This window comes from Macadamia integrifolia, chromosome 6 (genome assembly GCF_013358625.1).
Source record: "Macadamia integrifolia cultivar HAES 741 chromosome 6, SCU_Mint_v3, whole genome shotgun sequence".
Lineage (NCBI taxonomy): Eukaryota > Viridiplantae > Streptophyta > Magnoliopsida > Proteales > Proteaceae > Macadamia > Macadamia integrifolia.
This window is the reverse complement of record NC_056562.1, coordinates 37,730,989-37,754,542: the sequence shown is the minus strand read 5'-3', so window position 1 is coordinate 37,754,542 and position 23,554 is coordinate 37,730,989. Positions and strand designations below refer to the sequence as shown.

At 37.2% G+C, this 23,554-nt stretch overlaps 3 protein-coding genes and 1 non-coding gene across 6 annotated transcripts; 2 read left to right on the top strand and 2 right to left on the bottom strand.

Moving 5' to 3' along the window:
* Positions 1–324: 324 nt before the first annotated feature.
* LOC122082491 (dynamin-related protein 5A-like) lies at positions 325–10,609 on the bottom strand. Its single transcript, XM_042650095.1, has 16 exons — positions 10,167–10,609; positions 8,461–8,524; positions 8,239–8,343; positions 7,825–7,926; positions 6,934–6,984; positions 6,747–6,808; positions 5,748–5,838; positions 5,456–5,520; positions 4,617–4,811; positions 4,349–4,468; positions 4,070–4,140; positions 3,706–3,931; positions 2,942–2,992; positions 1,665–1,893; positions 1,093–1,232; positions 325–718 (listed from the first exon to the last, which is right to left on the bottom strand). The coding sequence occupies exons 1-16, from the start codon at positions 10,293–10,295 to the stop codon at positions 590–592; spliced, it is 1,830 nt and encodes a 609-aa protein (XP_042506029.1). The 5' UTR covers positions 10,296–10,609; the 3' UTR covers positions 325–589.
* Positions 10,610–12,858: 2,249 nt separating this feature from the next.
* On the top strand, positions 12,859–12,974 carry LOC122082994. The gene has a single exon (XR_006141523.1). It is a non-coding gene; the product is annotated as a U5 spliceosomal RNA (small nuclear RNA).
* A 1,394-nt stretch (positions 12,975–14,368) lies between these two features.
* On the top strand, positions 14,369–17,967 carry LOC122081558 (wax ester synthase/diacylglycerol acyltransferase 6-like). Of its 2 annotated transcripts, XM_042648735.1 has the most exons (7): positions 14,372–14,764; positions 14,879–15,457; positions 16,116–16,182; positions 16,346–16,455; positions 16,531–16,743; positions 17,290–17,427; positions 17,653–17,967. In XM_042648735.1, the coding sequence occupies exons 1-7, from the start codon at positions 14,495–14,497 to the stop codon at positions 17,809–17,811; spliced, it is 1,536 nt and encodes a 511-aa protein (XP_042504669.1). In that variant the 5' UTR covers positions 14,372–14,494; the 3' UTR covers positions 17,812–17,967. The 2 variants fall into 2 exon arrangements, with proteins under 2 accessions (XP_042504670.1, XP_042504669.1); XM_042648736.1 differs by lacking the exon at positions 16,531–16,743 and having other exon boundaries at positions 14,369–14,764.
* A 294-nt stretch (positions 17,968–18,261) lies between these two features.
* On the bottom strand, positions 18,262–23,088 carry LOC122081135 (zinc finger protein CONSTANS-LIKE 9-like). Of its 2 annotated transcripts, none has more exons than XM_042648122.1 (4): positions 22,709–23,088; positions 20,274–20,777; positions 19,005–19,151; positions 18,262–18,602 (listed from the first exon to the last, which is right to left on the bottom strand). In XM_042648122.1, exons 1-4 carry the CDS (start codon positions 22,811–22,813, stop codon positions 18,513–18,515), a joined length of 846 nt encoding a protein of 281 aa, XP_042504056.1. In that variant the 5' UTR covers positions 22,814–23,088; the 3' UTR covers positions 18,262–18,512. The 2 variants fall into 2 exon arrangements, with proteins under 2 accessions (XP_042504056.1, XP_042504057.1); XM_042648123.1 differs by lacking the exon at positions 22,709–23,088 and adding an exon at positions 21,895–22,629.
* Positions 23,089–23,554: the final 466 nt, after the last annotated feature.

The following is a 23,554-nucleotide window of genomic DNA, read 5'->3' as shown; positions in this document are numbered from 1 at the left end:
GTGTCTTCAACACTATATTATGATAACACAAAATTTAAATCACCAGTGGTGATAGAATTCTTCTTTTCCATAGGTATCAAATCACAGTTCGAAATATTCTGGAACTTAATCTTAAACCTAGTCCATAGACGTAATTCTAAGATTTAGATTGGATCTAGACTCCCCTACCAACAACATATTTTAACAACTACTATCTAACTCAGTTGATGACCTGTGGTGTGCAAAAAACCCATGCTCACCAGGAGGTTCGAACTCTGTTACCTACTTCCCTCCCTGCCTACCATAAATAAATAAATAAATAAAACATATTTGACAGATCCAGTGTAGTTGCATTGTATAGTAACATTTGTATTTCATATTCGTACATCCAACAAAAAAATATTTTGTATGTATAAGTAAAACATGTATAAAGGGCCCCAACAAAAGGTGAAAAGAATGACGAGCATCCTATACGGCCTTCCAACTCACAAGTGAATAGTAAACCCCCCAACACCCTCCCCCCCTGCCCCCCAAATCATGAAAGAATGAATCGAAATCCCAATCGTTCATAGGAAAAATGATTAGCAAATATAAAAAAGAATATGGTTTTCTATTTGGCCCAAGCGACTGCATCAATCTCTGCTTGGGCACTTCTGTATAGCTCCAGCCTCTTTGCAAGGGCTCCCCGTCGCTCCATGATAGCTGGATCTTCATCCAACAATGAAGCCAGCTGCTTTGCCTGCAAAATAAGAAGTTTAAAAAGTCGAACTTTTGACAGTAATTCAAACTTTCCTCTATGATTAATAACAACATTTGCTTAGGGACTAGGAAGAAGCAAATATAACTAGATTTGCTAATCCAGCCATACTATCCACAACTGCAAAGGGGGCAGCACACATTGCAAGTTCAATGTTTTGGAACGTCAAGAGAGAGAGAGAGCACATACAGTTCCCTGAAAAGAAAAAATGGTGTTTCCACAAGCACAGCCAGTACGAGGGGGGGTCTTGACAGGCGTCTTGGATCAACACTTAGGAACAAAGAACCCATGACAGGAATAAAGGCAAAAAGGGAGCGACAGAAGGAACTAGGAAAGAGAGGGGAACCCATCCTCACCTCTTTTTTACCCAAATCAGCGAAGAAATGATCAAGCAGGGATCGTTTGGCCTCTCGCACTTGACAATACACAATGGATTTTGGAACGGAGTGCCGCAGGCTCCCACAGACCATGTTGACATATGACAAGACAGTCGTTCCTGTTAGAGTTCAGAGAAAATAAGAGAAACCAAAGATTAGCACTGACCTGACTAGAGCCAAAAGAAACACAAAATGGAGTCCAGAGAATATAAAGCAACGGAAATGCTGCATTTTAACAGTAATCTCAGTGTACAAAAGTATCAATATTTCAGAGCCTCTGGAAAAAACTCAATGACTCGACCCAGTCATTGAATTTTTCATGCAAAGCATCATAAATAATTCACAAATTCAAAATTTTATCAACAACGCCAATTAATGAAAACTCCTAGTTAAATTAATAAAGTCTGGCATCCTTGATAGGGGAAAAGGTTGGATCATGAACCAAGTCCTTCCTACCTTGGTTGAGATCTATCAAGGAGAAAAAAAATAAGCCACAGAACAGAACTAGTTGAAACCTTCATTCTAATTCATTCCATATATGGTCTACATACCTACTCGCCTGAGGTATGAATCATTGTATCTATCAAAAATTGAATGTGATGGGTTTCCCCCTTTTTCAACATCTTGAGGAAGCTTCCGGAAGAAATCAACTGTCAGGTAACTAGATTCCATGTCAACTAGTTGGAGAGTTGCTTTCTTGCTCTCTTCCTTCATTCTGTCTAATGATTCGCATGCTGCATTTCCAACCTCCACTCTAAGAGTGGGATATTGCCTTAGCTCCTGTCATGGGGGAAAGAAAATCCAATCAACAACTCAAGAACACGAGGATGAAGATGCGAACATACACTACAAAAATGGATGGAAAATGCTAGATGGATATAACAAAGCGTAGTGTTTTTAGCATATAACTGCCTAGTGCTAAAAGTTCTTCAATAAGTATCAATGTTTCTTCAAGTGTTGCACTGATTCTGAATCTCTGATATCCAGTAACCCCACAAAATCCTGATCCAATCATATTAATCATCAGTTTAATATAATTAGATCAAATATCCATGATCCACAAAATAATTTATAAACCTTCTTTTACAGACGATGATAGAAGTTAGTAGATGGAGGTGGAAAATAAAGTGAGACCCAACAGGATGACAGAAGTAGGAAAGAAACTAAACGAAAGCTGCCAGCAAAAGAAACAAATGAACAAATAAATGCATCATGATTATTAAGTCTCCATTAGAAAAGCTCATCTGCCATGAAGTTTGCCAAGCTTGAATGGCATAAACTAATGCGATACAAAACGCAGTCAAATGCACCACAATCAGAACAAGAAATAATGACAAACAATCGTGTCTCTCTCCTAAAAGTTGTCAACAGACCACCAAAAGGATGAATAATGTGGGGATAGTTCTTCCCACCCCCACATGCCAGGCCAATGGGCAATCCAACCAGAGATCTGACCAATTCTGAGTGATCAGCTCCATTTTTGTAGTTCTACAATTCAATATTATCCATTTCTTCTGTTTAAGTAAACATGATATTGTTTGAGAAGGCAGAAAAGAAGAAAACACTTCACAAGGAATTCCCCTACTGCAAACTTCTCTGAAACTGATTCAACCCGACCGAAAACCGAGCCAAACCGACTGTTTGACACCCCTAGACAAACATATCAAAACACTTAATTCTTAACTCCAGCAAGCACTTAGTTTCATAAAAATGAGGTTCATTGATCAACTACTATTTGCAACAATATGTAAAAGAGAAGATAATGAAACAACAAAGAGGAAAATTTTTAGAAAACAATATGAGAGTAGCAACATGAACAGGGATATACCATAGTTTCGCCAACAGATTTGTGAACCAGCTCTTTCAATATAGAGTGGACCTATAGAATCATGAACACGACAAATTAGCAGCACATAACAGAACACGGGAATTTATATGTACATGAATGCTGTATGCGCAGCCACCCACACACAAGTAAAAATGCAAAGTCAGAAACAAAGTCTCCTTCAATTTCTGGCTGCACTGCATCTCTGACAATCCCTCCCAACCGAAATTCAAATGTTTTATTAGAAATGGTAAATGGAAATCACCAGCGAAGCTCAGGAGCTCATGCATCATATGCATATACTTGGGAGGATAATTTAAAACACTATCAGATAAGGTCTGATAGAAAACAATGACAAAAGTGATCAGGGAACAGGAAGCAAAGAAAAAGGACTAGTGCAGCTAAGAATCTTGTGGTGCAAATAATCCCCACAACCAATAGCAATGGTTGACGAAGTTTATGGAGTGTGGATATCCACATACAGGAACAAGTCATCATGTGTCTTATTCCGACTAGGAATGATCCTGTACAAGTGTAGGGAAAAAGTTAAAAAAAGAGCAACCTAGTGCACAAGGTTCCCGCTATTGCAGGGACTAGGAGGTGTAGGGAAAAAGTAAATCACCAAATTGCAGAAAAAATAGTGTAGTATAACAGTGATAAAACACATAATGACTTAACAAGCATGTAATCTAGCATAATCTTCAGAAGGCCAAAGTTGGATTTTATTTTTAATTACTAACTTGCAAACTTTAGATTTTAATGCATACCGCATCAACAGCTGCCTCTGCAGGACCTCTTATAGTGATTAAAGAGGATTCAATGAGGCGGCGATATCCTTGTTCTGGAGCTATCAAGTGAGGCTGGTACCCATCAGCTTCAGTAATTAGTTTTCTTACATTCTCCATAGCAAGTTGCCTGTCGAATTGCAACCTTTTTAAAGCTGCAGGAAGTTGATTATCAAACACATTGTAGATTTTTTCACCACCAGGACGGCTGTACACATGAAGAAAAATAACACCAAAAGGTCAATTCACAACAGATGTTAGCATAAAGTGAAACCCACAATGTACTGCTGAACCAAGCTAGACACTGCGGTTAACAATTATAGAAGAAGTAAATTAGTTTACATACATGCCATCTAGATGCTCTTTATATATTTGGTCAAAAACACGACAGATCTCCATGATCATGTATAACTTTCCCTGCACATATGAGAAACCCACCTTAAACCTTGTCACCTCAAAAAAGAGGTTAAAATCAAGGAAGAACATATATGAAAATGCGAAGAAGAATGCTGTCAACTTTTAGGATAGATCCAAATGCAAATTAATGACTGTGGCAATGGTTGTAGCATACTTATAGCCACTGGACTAGCACAATAAAACAAAAAAATATATAAATTAAGCTTACTCCTGCATCAGAAGCAATAGGCTTCCCAAGACGGCTCAATTCTGCTTCTATCTCAACAATACTTTTACTAATGAGGGACTGGATGCCTGGGATACGAGACTTGATAACAGTTTCCAAGTGCTGCAACAGCAATAATATATTTAATTATTTTTATTAAACCAAATAATAATCTGCATGACTAGCTATGTGAGGTTACCAAAGAATCATAAATATGCATCAACAGAATCCTCTCTCTCCAAAATGAATACCAGTGATGCATGCACTGTACCTTGGAAAGCATCCTTCCGAGATGCTCTGAACCCATCCTGCGCGCAAGATGCTTGTATTCTGGGGTATTTGCAAAATACTCACGCTCTCTACGCCGAGCAGCAATCATGTCAACACTCTTGTTAATGTCAGCTTGAGAACGATTAACAACACCAATCCAGGGAAACTGTAGCTTATATGACCTGCCTTCCAAAATCTAAGCAATGAAAAGAGTGTCAGTCTGATCGTGGCCAAGCAGAAAGCAAAAAAATAAATAAATAAATCTATGTATATATGTGTCTTATAACTGTTTCATTACAGTATAACAATATCTCCATCCTTAAACTAATGTGTAGTGTGCATCTAAAACCTGTCGCATTGTAAAAGGTAGAAAGCAGCATATCATAGGAGTAAGTGCAGAAACTTCATCCACTACAGCTCAAGGAGTAAAGTTGTTTCTCCATATAACAAGTAAAAAAACAAGTACTGTGACAGCACCACCCCATCACATAAGGACATGTCTTATTTACAGGTAAGGAAAAATGGAGAAAAAGGAAAGGGGGGGAGAGCAGAGGATAAAATAACCCTGAAAGCAATTCAAGTGTCTAATGGCACATTTCCCACCAATGTGTCAACACTTGACAGCATCCATGTCAGCAGTCATTAAGGTGCGACAAATCAACAATTACAACTACAATACGGAAAAACCATAATTACTTTAATCGAATTTACGCCCACAACCCCATCAACACTAGTCTTTTTTTTTGGGGGGGGGGTGTGTGTGTGTGTAAGAACTAGAGTCAATGTTTGCTTTTAAAATCATATACAAATCTATCTGTTTGTTCAGATTTTCCAACTTACATCAACTGCATCTGTACCCTTGTCCATGAGATCAATCTTTGTTAAAACACCAAATGTCCTCTCCCCTGGACAGTTTAAAGAAATAAAATCAGGAATGAGAACAAGCAATAAAAATAGCAATTCGGTTAAAAAAAAATTTTTTGAGAAATTTATATTTCAAAATCTAAACAAACAGATAGATTAATCAAGAAACAAGGTCTAATTCAAACGGACAATATTTCAAAAGATTACTTGCATTTAAAAAAAAAAAGTGGCAAAGCACAATACAAAATTGAAATTTGTAAAGACTTACCTTTAGGGTCTACCTCACGGGAGATCTTAATTGCATCAGAAGTAGCAAGATCTTGATTGGCAGGTGAAATTGCCAAAATTATACAGTTGGGCTGCAAGGTGAAACGCAAAGTTTAAGGCTAGCATGTACCTTTCTGTAATTTCTTTTCGTGCATGTACTTCATCAATAGTAAAAAACTGAAAAAGGAAACTTTTGAAAAGAAAAATATGTCCAGCTCATATATATATATATATATATATATACATATATATAGATGATAATAATAATTAGGATTTCGTTTTAGTTTATCTTGCAAGGAAGATGGGACACATCCTTGAGTATATAATCAGTCAAGAGATTCCAGAAGCCATATTTTTTTACTTGATTATAAGATGGTGAGAAATAATTTTAGCAAGGTAGAAAACATAACTACATAAGCTATAGGTCCATAGCTAAGAAACTACCGGTTAACCTAAACATCATCTTTGTGGCGAATTACTTGTGCCCCAGACCTATTCCACCCATCACTGGCACCACAGTACTTGTGCCACAACCTAAGGGCAAAATATGAATCATAATATTCATCTTATTCAACTTAAGAAATCAGTAGTTGTTTTCTCAAACTGTACAGCAATTTAATCATATGTATCAGACTGCAAGACTCTTCTAACGTCGTTGCTCCTAAAGCATTTATAGTTACACAAATGCCTCCGAGAAATTCGAAATTCAAAGTTTAATCATCTGGGGAAGTTAAAAAGATATTTCTAGATGTAGTATTATCATTCATTAAGCAATGGTTGAATCAACACATCTTTCTATAACCAAGAAATGATCTTTTTGGTCCAAACACAAAACCAGAAAATGCCATGTAATTCATTATATATATTAGTCAAATTCAAATGATAGTGCCCCTATAATGGCAGAAGACTAGAAGTGCTCAGAACTGGCAGTATCCACAGCTAAGATATAATAGAATCTCCAAAGTACCAATTATATTTCAGGACTACCAATATACATTACCTTTTCAATATAGGAGCGAACCATGTTCTCAATGTCATGCACAATACTGTCAGGCTGACCATCTATGGTTCCCAATAAATTAGCCAGCATCACAAAAAATAAGGATAATATGCATAGGGAGAAAAATTTAGTAGGGGGGCCAACTGTAACAGATAACTGAATAAGCAGCCTTAGGCAAGGAACCTACCAACAGCTACTTTCGTAAGTCCAGGAAGGTCAATCATCGTCAAGTTTACAACTGTCAAAGTTCAAAAGGATCATCAGAAACTAAAAAATGAGAAGGCAAATCTATCTACATGAAACTGCATATTACAAATAAAGCTTCAACTACTATGAAATGTAGCAATTGTAAATACCAGCTAGTTCAGCTGGCAATCTTGTGATGACAATGGTAAAAGGTTCAGGCTACCATCAACCGCAGTTCCAGACTGAAATAGGTCATGAAAAGTATTAATCCCAGCTATTTTACAGCTAACAATCTAGTGATGACAATGGTAAGAGGTTCAAGCTGCCATGGCATATGCCCAGGTTCAAGTCTTGAGGGCGGCCACTTTGTGCAAAAGAATGCCAAAGGTTAGGACCGCTCCAAACTCATCCCTCCCAGGAACCCATGTAGGCACTAACGGCCCTTTAATCTTGTGACAACAAAACGAAAACTCCCTCTCCACTTATAAACCTCAAAAGAGATTTAGGAAGGTGCAGCAACAAATTAAGATTATCCCTCGAAAATGGGATATAACTAAATTTTCAAGAATAACCCAATTCAAAGCAGATAAAGGAAAATATCTGTTTAGAAATGGGATAACTGTTTACTTCACAGGTAGGAAAAGAAAACCACAAGGCTCTATAAAGATACATATCAGTTATAAAAATATTGCTCCCTAGGTCCTCTATCAGTAAGATACAGTGTCAAGAAGAAAAAAAATATCAGAACACATCCAATGCAACTATTAACATTCACTAAGGGAAAAAACAGTCTGTCCGTTCAACACAGCTCAAAATTCTTATCATCTGCTTTGAAATTTAAGTACATTGGAATGACAACCGTAATTTAATGCAGTCCACATCCGCATCTCACCATTAGGAGAATAGATACTAAGATGAATAGGAACACTGGAAATTTGTTTTGATCGTCCTGTCTCTCTATCAGTCTCATCTGAGATCTCCTTCCTCACAGCAGCTACAAAGTATAAATCCGAGCAGTACGTGAGATTGGACAAAAAATTAGGGGTAATCAAACAAACGTCTAGATGAATAAAACATATAAATGATAAAACTACAAGAAAAATACATAGGCAATCAAAGAAAATTTGATGATGACATATGACGAGCATATGAAATTCAAAAAAAAAAAAAAAAAAAGGTACTTTTAACAGTGACAGATGTTAGAGAAGGAAAAAGTAAAATAACATTGACAAAGTATCAAGTACTGACAACAATTTTGAAAGGAAAATGCAAATTGACCACCATTATGCTGACAAGAGATGTTTACCAAAATCAGCGAACCTCCTTCTTGGGAGGTGAAGAAACTCCGCATATTCTCTTCCTTCATCAATCTTATGAAGTTGTAACACAAGTGGACGTCGAGTAACAATACCTACACAAATTATGTTTTTATCATTCCTTCAATATTTTATGGGGAATACATAACAACAAAAGAGTCAAAAACTAAATTAAATAGATGAAAGAGTGTTTTCGAAAGAAAGTAAATAACCAGATCCACGAGGCAAGAAGTCCTTTCCCACAATGCTTTCCAACACAGAAGACTTCCCCGAACTCTGAAAAACATTACCAAACAAAGCAAAAAAAAAAATTATTTCAAGGCGATTTACACATTACAGGAAAATTGCACTTAAGAGCTCAAAGAGAATCTCTTTTTCAAGTGATTGACCAAGCATCATTAATAACTGTAGAATCAAATCATCAGCACTTACCGTTTGACAAACTATTTTCCACTGGAAAGCCAGTTAATTTCAACTCGTAAGTCATTAATCTAAGTTAGGAAGCACTAAAAATGGCTTAAGAATGTCAAGATGTATTTTGGAAGGAAAATGAACAGAGGAGAAACCATGTCTACACCTACTTTTATATGTTGAACAACCAAAAGTCCTCTCAAATCTTTTAAAATAACAGCAGCACTCAATCTGTCAAAAACATTTCTATGTGCAGCAATGACATTTCACCTCCCAGACCATTGTCCATTAGACAACTTCATCAAACAAGGTTCTAAAATAAAATATGTATTGGGTGCCAATAGTCAGATTGGGAGGGGGGTTGAATTCCAAGGAGGGGTCAAAAAATGGAAGGATTTACCAGAAACCTCAGACCACCCCCACACCAGGGAAGAAATTGATATACAGATATGCAAATTCTACCAACACAGTTAGCAAAAAGTAAATCTATGAGGACCAATATCCAGCTACCTAAAATAATTTGACATAGTGAATTACTTATTTCCAATTTGAAAGCAGTAAAACATTGATTAGCTTCAGTAGTAGCATTAACAGAGGACAATCACAAAAAGATTGATGACTGCCGCAAAATTTTCAAAGTAAGGAATAAAATTTAGAAATAATCAGCCCCAAATAAAAAAAAATGGATTCAGGGCAAATACCCAATAAAAATAGGTTCACCAAACATATATATATATATATATATATATATATATACAAGCAAAATCCAAGGAGCTAGTGTAAAGGCCAGCATGCTGATGCGATTTCAATCTCAACCTTCAAGGGAAAGTTTTCGGATTAGATCTAAATAGGAAAACCCATTTCAGAACAAAGCCAGGGTAAAATTGATCAAATACTATCAGATCCAAAGAATAGGAAATATTTCAAAAATTAAAAGTTCATATAGTAACACGAATGCGGTCAACAATAGATTCCACATGAGAATTTGCACGGATTTTTAAGATTTGTCCAGAAGACTCCCAACACCTAAGAACCAGCCCAAATTTCAACGTGGAACGGTGTAACCATGAATTTGAGCATCTCAGGGATCTGAGAGCTGTAAGCTTATATTCGAAAGAAATAGAAGAATATCAATTCATTAAAAACAATAGGATATCGATAGGAACATAAGGCCTAAAATTGACAACTTAATGTTGCAGCATGAAATTGCACCAAAAAAAAAAAAAAAAGGTAGGAAAAGAATGCTTAAGGAGCCAAATGTGACCAAACCAAACAAAAGCCCCGAAAGGAACCTATTGGATTCGGTTCAAACTTTAAATTTGCAGAAACAATGTTTGAAACAATTAAAATGTCGCATTTAAGATCTATTTATTCATTTACCAATCCAAAGCAAGTGAAGGTCTACGAAGAGAAAAATAAACAATCAACAGACAGATCATCCTCCAAATTTGTGAACGGAAAAAAGGAGGTGAAGAAGAAGACTATAAAAGTGAGATCAGGAGCTCACCTGTCCACCGACAACAGCAATTGCAGGCAACGAATCCCATAAGGTAGGCAATGCGCTCTCTTCTCCATGATCACCTAGGGCTGTACAAGCTCTTTGCAGCTTATTCACCAAAGAGATCAAATTCTCCATGTTCTCACTCCTCTTCCTCCTCAAAGAAGAAAAGCAGAACCAATGAAGATGAAAGAAAGAAGCAGACTACGAACTGCAACTCAGAGCTCGTTGGCGATTATGATACAAACGCCGTCCAGAGGGAGTGTCGCAACTCGCAAGCGCTTAAGCCGGAAGACGTAGATCCGTAGAGGTTGGTGAGAGATCTCTGCGAAGCGGACCTTCGCCTCAGAAATCGGAAGAGAGAAAGGGAGAATGTTTCGTCAGCCACAAGAGAACAGAGACAATAGTGTCTGTGACTCTGTGTGACTCTTTTCGTAAAATGTCTAAATGTGATTGCCCAACGAACTCCGTCTGTTGATTTTTATATTCGAATCTGACTTCACAACAGCAAAAATCCCTGGTCCTTACGAAACGTATTTGTTTTTATTATCCGCCACGTGTTTTTTTTTTTTTTTAATATGATCGGACTCTAATGTGAGTGGGGTACTTAGATAAAGAGCCACGATTGGATACCTTACAAATATCAGCATTATTGGATGGTTTTTAATCATAGGATCTAGTTACGATGTGAAAATCGTCCGGAGCCGTTACATTGGTGTATATTGGTGTACTGAGCATTGGGTGGTTAGGAGTCATTGAGGGTGTGTGCCTTGATGTTCTTAGTTGTTCGATCTTCATTGTATCTTATTGCTTGCTATAGAGGATATGGACTGAACTCCTAGTTAGGGTTTAAAAGGATCCGACTTCTTTTCTTAGCGTCTATTGCTCAGGTCAATCTATAGTTACTTGAGCAAGCGCCACGTGGTGAGTTGATGATCCAAAGTTTTAAGAGAGGCATGAAGAATAAGCTGTTGATAGAGGTGCGGAGAATGAAGTGCTAAGAATCATTGGATCATTATCTAGACACGTGGTGCTTGCCAAAGTAACCATGGGCAAGACATTGGCGATGGGCACTTAGGAGAGAAGCCAAATCCAATTTAAAAATCAGGAATCTAGTCCGAATGGGTCCCAACTAATTGCGATTTGAATTGGATCAAAATTAGTGAAAAAACCCTAAGCTCTATAATTTTCATACAGAATTAGTTTAATCCGAATCAACTAGAATCAAACTTGTCCTAGACTAAAATTTTAAAAGTCCATATTCTCTGTAACGAGCAATGAGATGTGATGAACATCAAACGATTGAGAACTTCTAGACGCATGCCCAAAAAAGCTTCTAGCCACCTAATATTGATTGCATCGATATAATAGCTGTAAACGATTTTCACACATATTTCAAACCCTGGGTCTAGTGGAGCACATCTTTGTTGTTCATTTTTGGATAAGAGATTTGGCAATTGGTAATACTTAACCCACAAGAAATGGAGCCTTCAACCACTTGGGCAAATTCTTTAAGTGTCTTCTTATTGGATGACAGCTAGGTCAGATGCAATGGTTACCTAAATGATTGGGTTAAGTATCAGATCTGGAAGAACCGGACACGTGGCCCGAAACCCATGTTTCATATACTCTAGTCTAATTAAAATTGTCTTTGTTTTGAAATAAAAATTTTAAATTAAGTTAAAATAGAGAAATATTTTATTCTCCCCCACCTTTAATCTTTGTCATAACCGAATAGACAATAGTATGAATTTAAGCATCTTATTTATCTTCTTAAAAAACAAATTTCACCATAAAAATGTAGTAAAAGTTTTTAATTGTGCGAATTAGAGGTGGGGCGTGGTAGCATGGAGCTATTCACAATGGAGCGGGCATTAAATACCTCCCAATGGACGAAGTTATCATAATACCTTTTTTAAATCACATCAATTGCATGATTGATTAGTCTTTTTTGAACATAGAACTTCTTCCTTGAAAATATTTTATGTTTTTTTTTTTTTTTTTTTGCTCTGATCTCTATTTTTTAACATCAAAACAAATGCAGAATTAAAAGCATCATGTTTTATTTAAATTTGTGGGAATTTTTTATTTGAGAATGACTTAGTTAGCAATTAATATTCAAACTAAGTTGATACTAAATGCATGGCTTTTGTTGGTAGTTTTTTAAGTTTTCTTTTCTAGTGAATTATTATTATCGCACTCTTATGTTATTTTCCAAATATTACAAATTGAATGGGAATATATTACTATGCACTCTCCCAATTGAATGAGAACATACGATATAGATTAAAAAAATATTAAAAATGATCTTTCAATTTTTCAAAACATAACCTTCCATTATATGGATAACTATCCAATTTATTTTTTCTTTTGCTTTTTCTTTTCTCAATCATGCCCATTTTTTTAAGTGAATTCATGTGTTTAACCACCTTTACTACTTAAAAGAGAGTGAGACTTGTATTTTAAGCACAATTTCAAAAGAAAACAAGATACTTCTTGTTTCCTACTATAAGAAAATAATAAATCCTTCTTGTCTCCTACAGTCCTACTATAAAAATAATACTTCTTTATCATCCGTAAATCCACTTCATCAACAATCTTATTGAGAGGCTTGGAAGTATTTTATTATATATGTGTTTTAGTTAATTGCCAATCAAATTATGCAATACTACATTTGTTCAACTTAATTTAAACCTAATACCGTGTGGTGAGCACAATGTGAACTATTCTTTCGCCTTTTACTAAAGAATACTGTGTGCTTTTTACCAAAAAAAAAAAAAAACAAATAAATAATGTGAATTTTACAAGGGAAAATTTTTCCCCATGCATTCTCACCTTTTTTTTTTTCATCACACCCTTTATTTATTAGACATGTAGTACATTAAAGGTTTTATCAAATTTAGTGGCTCATTTCAATCATATAATTCATTATGTACTTGCTCTTTTGATTAATAAAACTCTTTCTTAATGTCATCTTTCTTACAAAAAAAAACAGACAACATGTCCACCAAAATTGATTGCTACCAAAATTAGCATTCACCTTTTTAAAGGAATGATGGAATGGATTTCAAGCATCGACGTGTTTGGAACTCTATTGGCAAACCTTGAAAAATGAAATCATACATAAGATCAACTACATCACCATCAAATCATTAATATTTATTAGGTTTTTTTTTTTTTTTTGGTAGAAACATTTATTAGGGTTCTCTAAGCAAGTAACATAGAGAGCACGGCAATGAGGTGCAACAAAACAGGATCATACATTAGAAGGCAGTGCATTTCATGTGAGGAGTAGAGAGAAAACACGTGTGTTTATATTAAGAAAGGGAAAATGTTCTTTGAGTAGTCTGGGCAAGGTGGATAAACACTAAACACATCTCTCTCTCTCTCTCTCTCTCTTGCCCATAAACACTAAACACATCTCTCTCTCTCTCTCTCTCTCTCTCTCTCTCTCTCTCTCTTCCCTGACAGGAAATGACTTTGCTGCCCTCCTATGTAGAAAATCATTTCGTCATACCGCATTGGCGCACTCATCTATGCCGCTTCCTCATAGAACTCTTCCGTTAAAAAAAGGGTGAAAATTTTAGTTGTTTTATTCTTAATCATCCCATTGATCTGATGATCAACAAGATGACGAGAACAACATCAGTCCCCCAGCCAGGCTAGCCAGCTATTGTCTTTATGAGATGATATGTAGCACGTAGAGGATTTTCTAAGCAAGCAACGTAGAAAAACCCACCAATAAAATGCAGTAACAAAATATTGTACGTCGGGGGCAGCATTGATTTTTATGTGAGGAGGAGAGAGATTAACACAAAGTTGCTAGTGTCCTCTCATCCCAACAGTTGAGAGAACTTTATTGGATGCAAGACTAAGCATTTATACTTGATGTTACGGTAATAGGAATCTTAAGGACCATTCGACGAAAGTGCACGCAACACACAAACCAATGAGAGGGTATGCAATTGCATCTTCAACACGGGACAACACAATCTTTCTGCACCGCTATGTCTAGGTATGGACACACGTAAGCTGGCAGCGTTCTTTATTTCTCAAAATGAAAACAGAACTGAATTGAATTTCATTATTTAAAACCAAAAGCGAACCAATTTTTTCGTTCATTAGGTTTCAAATGGCCGATTTTGGTTTCGGTTTTCTGATTCGGTTCCAAATTGACACCTTATAATACCGTAAAACGTAAGCGAAGCCAAGAACAGGAAAAATGCATGCATCGTCCCCGTTCTTTGCATTTCCTGAATTTAAGCACTCGCAAACTCTTCAAATAATCTGTTCTTTCGGGTTTTGGAGAGTGAAATCGCAAGCAACGATCAAACAGAATGGTAGGAGTGAAATCGAGAAGGGAAGATCTGAGACCCATTGTGACGAAGAGTATTAAGAAAAAAATCACAGAAGATGAAGTGGAAGACGAGAGGGTGGGAGAAGGAAATGAACAACCATTGAGTCCTGCTTCACGTCTGTTTCATGAGCCTCATTTCAACTGCTACATCTTAGCCATCATGGGTTGCACCAAGCGTGTCGACCCTGATATCGTCAAAGCTGGACTAGAGACTACTCTGCTTAGACACCCTACTTTTTCCAGTATTCAGGTGAGAACTAAGAACAACAACAACAACAAAAAATCTGACTTCTTATTAGGATCCATACTGGTTAGTTTTCTCTTTTCAATTCTGATTTTTTTTTTCAACTCTGGTCCAATTCAGGTCGTCAGCGACGGCAAAACAGGGGAAATGAGTTGGATCCGAGTGAAGGTGGACTTGGAGAAGCACGTAATCGTCCCGGAAATCGAACAGGGCATGGACTCACATGAGCAATTCGTCGAACATTACATCTCCAATCTGAGTAGAACCACCATCGACACGTCCAGACCTCTATGGGATCTACACATTCTCAACGTCAAAACCTCAGAAGCAGAGTCAGTATCTATTTTCAGGATTCATCACTCCCTTGGCGATGGCACGTCTCTCATGTCACTCCTCCTCGCCTGCACCCGCAGAACCGATGATCCGGAGGCGTTACCGACGGTTCCTACACAGAAAAAAAGGGTTGTCCAGACCAGAACCGGCGGATTCTCCCGGCCGTTCTTGGCATTATGGGAACTTTTTCTGCTAATTTGGAATACGATGGTGGATGTTCTCATGTTCATCGCCACATTGATGTTTTTGAAGGACACAGAAACGCCTCTGAAAGGACCTCCTGGTGTTGAGTTCACTCCTAAGCGCTTCGTCCACCGGACTGTTAGTCTTGATGACATAAAGTTCATCAAGAATTCCTTAAACATGGTATATAACTATATATACTCTCTCTCTCTCTCTCTCTCTCTCTCTCTCTCTCTCTCTCTCCGTTTAAAATCGAACCAAAATAAATTGGTTCAGTTTCGATCTTAAAAGCTGAAATCTATTCTGGGTTTGATTTGATTTCATGCTTAAAACCGTTGGATCGAATCAAATTACCTATTTTCAAATTAAATAAAGAAACATATAAATTATGTTCTTTTTTACTATTTTAATCATTGTGGATGAAAAAAGTTTGATTGATTTTGGATCAAGGTCTCGTACGAGAATCATCCACAGCTGGAATCCACTCAAACTCTAGCATGTTGTAAGAAAAGAGAGATTAATTGGATTCTAAAGGTGGATTAGGCAACCTATAAGAATGGTTCTCATACGAGGACCTGATCTAGGATCACTTGAATCCTCCTGACAGATTATGACTTTTTTATAAGTGAAGATGTGAAAAGTTGACCCAAACATCTAAAAATAGGACCTATGCCAAATAAGAAATCAAATAAAAACCAAAATCAAACTGAATCAGGTTTTGAAAATGTGTTGGCATTCTCAGTTCAATTTTATTTTACTCTCTCTCTCTCTCTCTCTCTCTCTCTCTCTCTCTCTCATTAATCTGCAATTTCATTAAGCTCTTCATGAATGAATCTTGCAGACAATAAATGATGTTGCACTGGGGATAACACAAGCTGGTCTTTCTCGTTATCTTAATAGGAGATATTGTAAGCTTTCTTTTATTCCATTAATTTTTCTTTCGTGTCTGTATTCTTACACTACTTTGTTTGGATGCCAAGAAAAAAAAGTAAAAAGAATATGAATTTGATAGAAAGATTGACACATAAATCAATCATTGCATCATTATGATTTTTTTCTTTCTTGTGATAGGTGAGGAGAAGTTGGACAAGGGAGCAACGGAGAAAAAAAACAATCTCCCCAAAAAAATTCGTTTGAGAGCAGCTCTTCTTGTTAACATTAGGCCTTCACCAGGGATACAGGTGAGTCTCTTCTTGTTTGTTAATTTATTATAGATCACTAATAAGATTTTCAGAAGCTCACAACCATGACCACAGGCTTTAGCTGACATGATGGAGAAAGACAAAACTGATGCTAAGTGGGGTAATTGCTATGGCTATGTTCTTCTCCCCTTCAGAATTGCCTTGAGAAATGACCCATTGGATTATGTCCGCGAAGCAAAGGCCACAATTGATCGCAAGAAACATTCATATGAAGCTATCTACTCATACTCTGGTTCTGACTTGACTGTCAAATTATTTGGCTTTAAGGTAACTAACTAAAGGGGGAAGAATTTGCTATCCAATCACGTGGCCCATATAGGACAATGAGGGGTCAAGTAAGGGCATCTAATTGGAGGGGCAGGGCGGTTATTTTGCCCCCTTATGCATGAGCACGAGGAATGCGATCAGACAATGTTCTATTTTGTCATAGGGACCCTTTGTTATATATGGAAAATGGATCCGCGTCATTATGACTAGTGAAGTATAATGTTTCACTCCTTACCACTTAAGTGATAGAGGATCTCACATCCTTCTTTACTAAAATTTAGCCCAAAATAAGTAAGAAAAGTGACTCAAACTCTAATTCTTCAAAGATTTAGTAACATTGCAAAAAATGTCATTAAATAAAAAGGAGTATAAAATATAAATGGCATATTTTGTAATTTTAGCCATTCCCTCTACTCATGTACTATCATGTGGTAAATACTGAAACGTTATATTTCACTTGGCATTAACTTTGAGATCCTGATTTTTCCATAAGAATTATTATATATTTTGGTTGAGTTTCTTAGGTCATTCTTTCTGTGGTTACAGGTAGCGAGCGCCTTATGCTACAAAGTTATGTCACGCACTACGATGTCATTCACGAACCTCGTAGGCCCAGTTGAAGAGATCTGTTTTTATGGCCATCCACTGGCTTTCCTTGCCCCTAGTGTTTATGGGCACCCACATGTAAGTATTTTCTATTTGATCACTAAGTATGAAATATTGTTGGAGGGTCCAACCCAAAACTTTGAAGTCGTGAGGTGAAGAAAGCTCCTCAAGTATATGAAGACACCAAAAACCTGAACTGGCCCATATGGGAGTTGGGACTATGCCTCTATAACCTCTAACATCTCAAAAAATACCATTCAATATATAGGTAAAGCTTACTAATGTTTACTCGTTTTTGTGTAGGCCTTAACAATTAATTACCAAAGCTATATGAACAAGATGACCTTTGTTCTAGCAATTGACCCAGATGTGATTCCTGATCCTCAACAACTCTGCAGTGATCTCGAAGAGTCTCTCAAGCTCATCAAGAATACTATCATATCAAAAGCAATGAGAACATAGGTTCAAAGATTTGAGAAATAAACATGACAAACCGTTTATCACATTGTCATCTTGCAGCTCTTGGGTACGTAATAATTGTGCAACAGCAGATTTTGGAGATGTATTAATCGGTTTAATATATAAACCCACTTGGTTTCATGGCGCATTACTAGTAAACTCTGGTCTTAAATATTGATTCCTAACCTTAACTAATTACTTGTTAGTGTTTAATCAACGAAAATTAAGGGCACTGCTTTGCTGTTGGCAATTAGGAATGATCAAATATGTGGAATCCGCAACAGGATCGGCCTAAGCCGATTTCGGTTCTGATTTAACCTAAATCAATCGGAATTGATTTGAACCCTAAAAAGTCAGTATGGATTGGTTACTGAAAGGGAGCACAACATATGATATTCTGACTAGCTTCTTGTTCAAAGGGAGATTGTAAGGTTCAGTTCAATAATTCACATGTTAGGAACAAAGTAGAAATTTTGCCATCCTTTATTCAACAAACAATATTTACAGCTCTTTAACAGGTTGAACTACAGAAGAGATTATTATTACAACGAAGAAGACATAAGCTGGTTTCAAGATCTGAGGCCTCCCTAATTGAGCAAATAGTCATTATCTTAAAGGAACCTAGCAAGCTAATTATCTTTTCCTTTACTTTTATTCTTCATGAAATAGCAACCTCATTCCTTAGTGCCATATTTACAAACTTTCTAGCTCTTCGGAACTTCAGAATCTTCGGTCTTGGCAAACCTTCCCCGTACTCTCGGCTGGCTGTCAGCTAAGGCTTTCCTGCATGCATACTGAAATAGACCACCATTAGCACAGTATAGACTGGTGATATAGCTTCAAGTAACCCACGCTTCCCGCACAAACCCCCCCCCCTTCCCTTCTCTCTCTCTCTCTCTCTCTCTCTCTTCCTCAAAACTAAATAGGTTTCCAATTAAAACCCAGTTAACAGAAATTCCAAGTACAAAAAGGTACGATTTGGAAGTCTTCCTTGAAGCATAAAAGTATAAATAGGAAACTAATCAAAGAAAATTCTCAGATTAGTGGCTATGAAGCAAGTTCTTGACCACATGACTAAACTAGCACAGAAAAATTAATTTGATGAAGTTGTGATTTCTTTAAAACCAAAGAACTATGACCCAAAATTTCCAGCCAAGCAAAAGAGGAAATGGGAAACATGGCGGCTGAGAGCTTACCTTAATTTTCCGGCCAAAATTCCTCTTTGTCTTTTTCTTCCTATATCTGGAAAGCCTTTGACGGCGCTCTTCAAGGGTATAGTTGCCAATGGTTACTGGGCGCTCGAACTGAGAGTGGATGAAGCTTGTATTCCCATTACCAAGAGTCTGCCAGAAAATCCAACGTCAATAACTACCCCCACATCTTGTGGAAAGGGCCTAAACATACTAAACATCTCTCAAATTCTATAGATTTTTATTGCAAAAACCATGAATTGTTAGAGGCCATAGCAAAGATAAGTCGTGCAGAGCACCCCAGAAATTTGTGACCATAGACAAAAGAGAAGTGTTGTTTCCACTCTTTAGCTTAAGGCCCTGTTTGCATGATATTAAATTTTCTTCTCACTTCAAAATTTTTCATCAATATCGTTTTTTGAATTTTACATCAAAATATTTGCCAAAAACCGCTCTTATAGAAAAAATTTTCCTATACTACCTCTTTTACATGGAAACAAATATGCCCATTGTAGGAACAGAGAAAACAGGCATCCAAAAGAAGTCTGAAGACAGAAGCTCTTTGTAGACCATAAAGAGGGTCCAATAACAAAGTATTGCAGAATGAAGTGCAAACATGAGGTTGGACTAGCATTCAACAAGTACCAACTATAAGATTTCCTAATGCACAAAACTCAGCTTAGTTTTTAATCCTAAGGTAGATCAACCTTAGTCATCCAGTTTCACTCAAAACTCGTTGACATGGTCATCCTGGACTGTTGAACCTTTAACCTTGTCCAGTTTGATCATTTAAACATGTTTCAATGAAAATTTTGGAAAATGCCAACATAGTGCCTAGCAGGATTGAATCTTGAAAACTTTAATAACTCTTATCACAGCCCTCAATACTTTCCACCTCAATTTTGTGATATATTAACTCCACTCCATATCTAATATTCACTGAACTCAATTGAACACGCAGAGCCTTGGAACCAAATCTTGTAACCTGTTTGAACCGGTCAATTTAACCAGTAAACCACCACCGGGCTTCATTTACAGGTCAGGGGCAGGGCGGGTTTCAGATCATTGGTCTAAACCTTTACATGTCAGGTTTTAGTCTGATTTCTAGTTTGTACCAGATACATCCCACACTGGCCGGGACCAAAAAAAAAAAGGTAAATTGAATGTGAACAGTAGTTACTTGATAATATTTAATTTTTTTCAATCCATAGCCGCAGTATTACCAGATTGCATAGATATTAGACGGATCAAGAACTCTGAAAACAAAGCTCATACCTGTATATCTCCCTCACTAAAGGCCCTCCGCATCCCATAGGCAGTTTCAAAAACCATTCCCTGAAAATCCAGAAAATTTGGTCTGGCGGCACCCCCATGAAATTGGTCCATAGAGCTCAAACAGTCAAAACTCACACTTTTTGGGATGGGTGCGTCTGAAGTCGACCAATGTTTCTCTGCTGTTGGATTGTCATCCATCTGGACAGCAGGAATCTTAACATCCAGGTCCTCAGGAAATGATTCCTCTATGCCAGAGTTGGCCAATAAATCCTTCTTGCACTCATAGTAAACCTCACTTAACAGTTGCTCGCTTCGAATATCAATATCTGTGACTTTGATTGGTTGTGATGGTATGATATCTTCCCCACAAGAAATCATCGAAATGGCAGCTGACATGGGATCAAGGCGTATTATAGGTTCTTCAATGATGGGTTCTGGAGCTTTAAAGAGATCTCCTTCTCCTCCCAGGTCATATTCACACACACTGGTCTGAAACAGGTTGTCCTACAGAAGAAGAAAATAAATGTCAGAATAAAATGCAAAGATAAGAACATTTGGGAGCACCCAGGTAAGATGTATCGGCAAGATGTATCGGCAGAACATTATACAGGGTCTACTACTTTCTTTTCACTTGCAAGTAGTACTGTTAAATCTCTTTCCAGTCATTACAATCTGAGAAATTAATGAACCACTACTATAAGAGCAACAAAATAGAATCTCTCTCCAGATAATTTGAAAACACCAAAAATGACATGCAAGAGAAGAGAACAGGGAAAAAAAGGAAGCTATCAGGATTTCCTCACAAGCCTTACACTTGAATGTCCAACTGGTGCCTAAAAAGGGTATTATTTTAGAAAGAATGGTACTTGTCCCCTTCTTTCATAGAATAATACTTAAGCTTTCTTTGTTAATATAAAATGATAGCATTTGGGGGAACTAAGAACTAAATAAGATTGCTGTTTATGACCAGACAAAACTGAGTTGCCTTCAGCTCAAATAAACCGATAACCATTTGAACTCCCTTAACACTTGAACATAATAACAGAGGTACTAACAATAATTTCTAGTCTGCAGTACCTGTTTCAGAAAATTCTCCTTGAAACTAAGACATAGATATCAACAAAAGGCTTTCAAACTTAAGTTTCTCTGCAACATTTTTTCTAATCGATTCAAGCTACAAGCTATGTAAGTATGATCTATCGTTAGCCCATCTTTTAGATTCTTCAACCCAATATCCTATCACCTTCATCTTTCCAGAGGATCATCTACAGGAATGCTTCCAAAATATTTTCTTATTTCTAGAAAATTATGCCTTATACCGTTTATGAATCATCAACAGAAAGGGAAAATTTTTATTTTGCATCTTTGCTCTTAAAGTACATATCGGGAGTTGGTGATTAGTTGACCAGAAGCCCAGCCAGTCGAAGTTCGTAACCCATTGGAGTTTGGAGAGGCAAAACTAAGGCCATGATAGAATAATCCCCGGATCGTAAAGGAATAAACCCTCGGTTCATAGCTGTGGCCATGGGACCCCTATCGGAAACCACTATCTAAGCAGTAAATCAACCTTGACAGTGTCTTAATATATATATTAAAAGACTAAAATGCCCAATCGAGCAACCTGGGTGATATTTTCCCGGGGAAAGTAAGTCCGGAAAAGATCTTCCGCAACTTTATAGGACTTTCCCATCAACCATTAGACCAGTACCACTACGTCTCTCTCTCTCTCTCTGTGATGAAAAAGCTTCTCATTCCCAACTAGTCCTCAGAATCCAGATCCCATAAACGGAGTGGTGCTGTGGTGGGGATGGAAAGCAGGAAGGCAAGCGGCCGAAAAGGGGACGATCAACTTTCGCTTTTCTCCAACTTTTTCCTCTTTTAATCCCCGTAGGTGCGAAGAAAAGCGAGTCCTCAACTTCGAATTCACATCAGAAACCGAAAGTACACCATACCAACACAAAAAACGAGAAAATACGAAAATTTTGGGAAGAATACATGTTGTCTCCGCAGATAGGGGAGAGAATAACCGAGAAAACATGGAGAAGATAACTAAACAAGACCGCCATTATTAACATGTTCTTCTTCCCTTGTTTCACTTCTTCTCTCGCTTCTGGATCCTCCCTTGTTAGGCCAGAAGTAAAAGAGACGCCCAAAAAGAACTGGAATAGAACTAAATCCCTATTTACAGTCGTATTCAAGGATAAACAGAGGAAAATCGAACTGTAGTTCAAGCAATCAGAAGCAGGAGATGAATGGCAACAAAGAAACAATCAGCAAAAAAGAATAGAAACCCTAAACTAAAACCGAAGAAGAGATCCCAAAATATGCAATAGGTAAAGGAAGCTCAATCTGTGATTCTATGGAAGCAAATACTGCAGTAAAATCGATGACCAGAGTCAGAGAACAGTGGAGAAAAGAAAGAAAAGAGAATATACCCCTGGAACATTGGTCTTCTGGAATCGACAGAAGTCCTCGAGTTGCTGAACTTCTTGGGAGAAGCCTTGGAAATATGGATACAGAAACCCCGTCTCTGCATACATTTCTTTGTCGACCTTGCCACCTTCTCTCAATGGTGAACTCTCTCCCTCTCTCTGTGTACCTGCACCCTTTCTTTGACCAGATTCTCTCTCTCTCTCTCTCTCTCTCTCTCTGTGCAATCGAGCTGTGTTATATGCTTATAGGCAACACACAAACCACTGAGGCAAGAGCAGTGAGTGACCAACAGAAGCAGAGCAGCAGAGGCGAAGTGGCAGGGAAACCAAAGAATCTGACCGTGGTTGGGTCTCTGTTTGTCTTCTTCTCTCAGTCTTCTCGTTAGTCCCCCGTACCCCTTTATTATTTATAGTTATAATAATAATGCGCTAATCAACTATTTGCAGAATGAGGAAAGCGATAGCCGCAATCGCTTCAGGACTCGCCCAATCTTACTCGCCCCTATCACGTGAATTTTATTGGCACGTGTCAAACAAACTATCGCTAGGTCTTGCAATCAACATAAAAATATGATTCATTTGAAAAAAATAGTTAGAAAAAATAACATATTTGTGACAATGATATGCAAGGTTTCAAGTATCGGAATCGTATCGATCATATCGTATACTATTGATACTTGATTCGGATTGATTATCTGCATCATTTTAAAAGTAAACTAGTAGGAAAAAAAAAAGATAAGAACAGAGATATCGAAATAAAAACCTATGAAAAAATTAAGACCGGGCGAAGGATAACCAATAAGAAATTAAAAAAAAAAAAAAAAAAAAAAAAAAAAAACATATATTTAT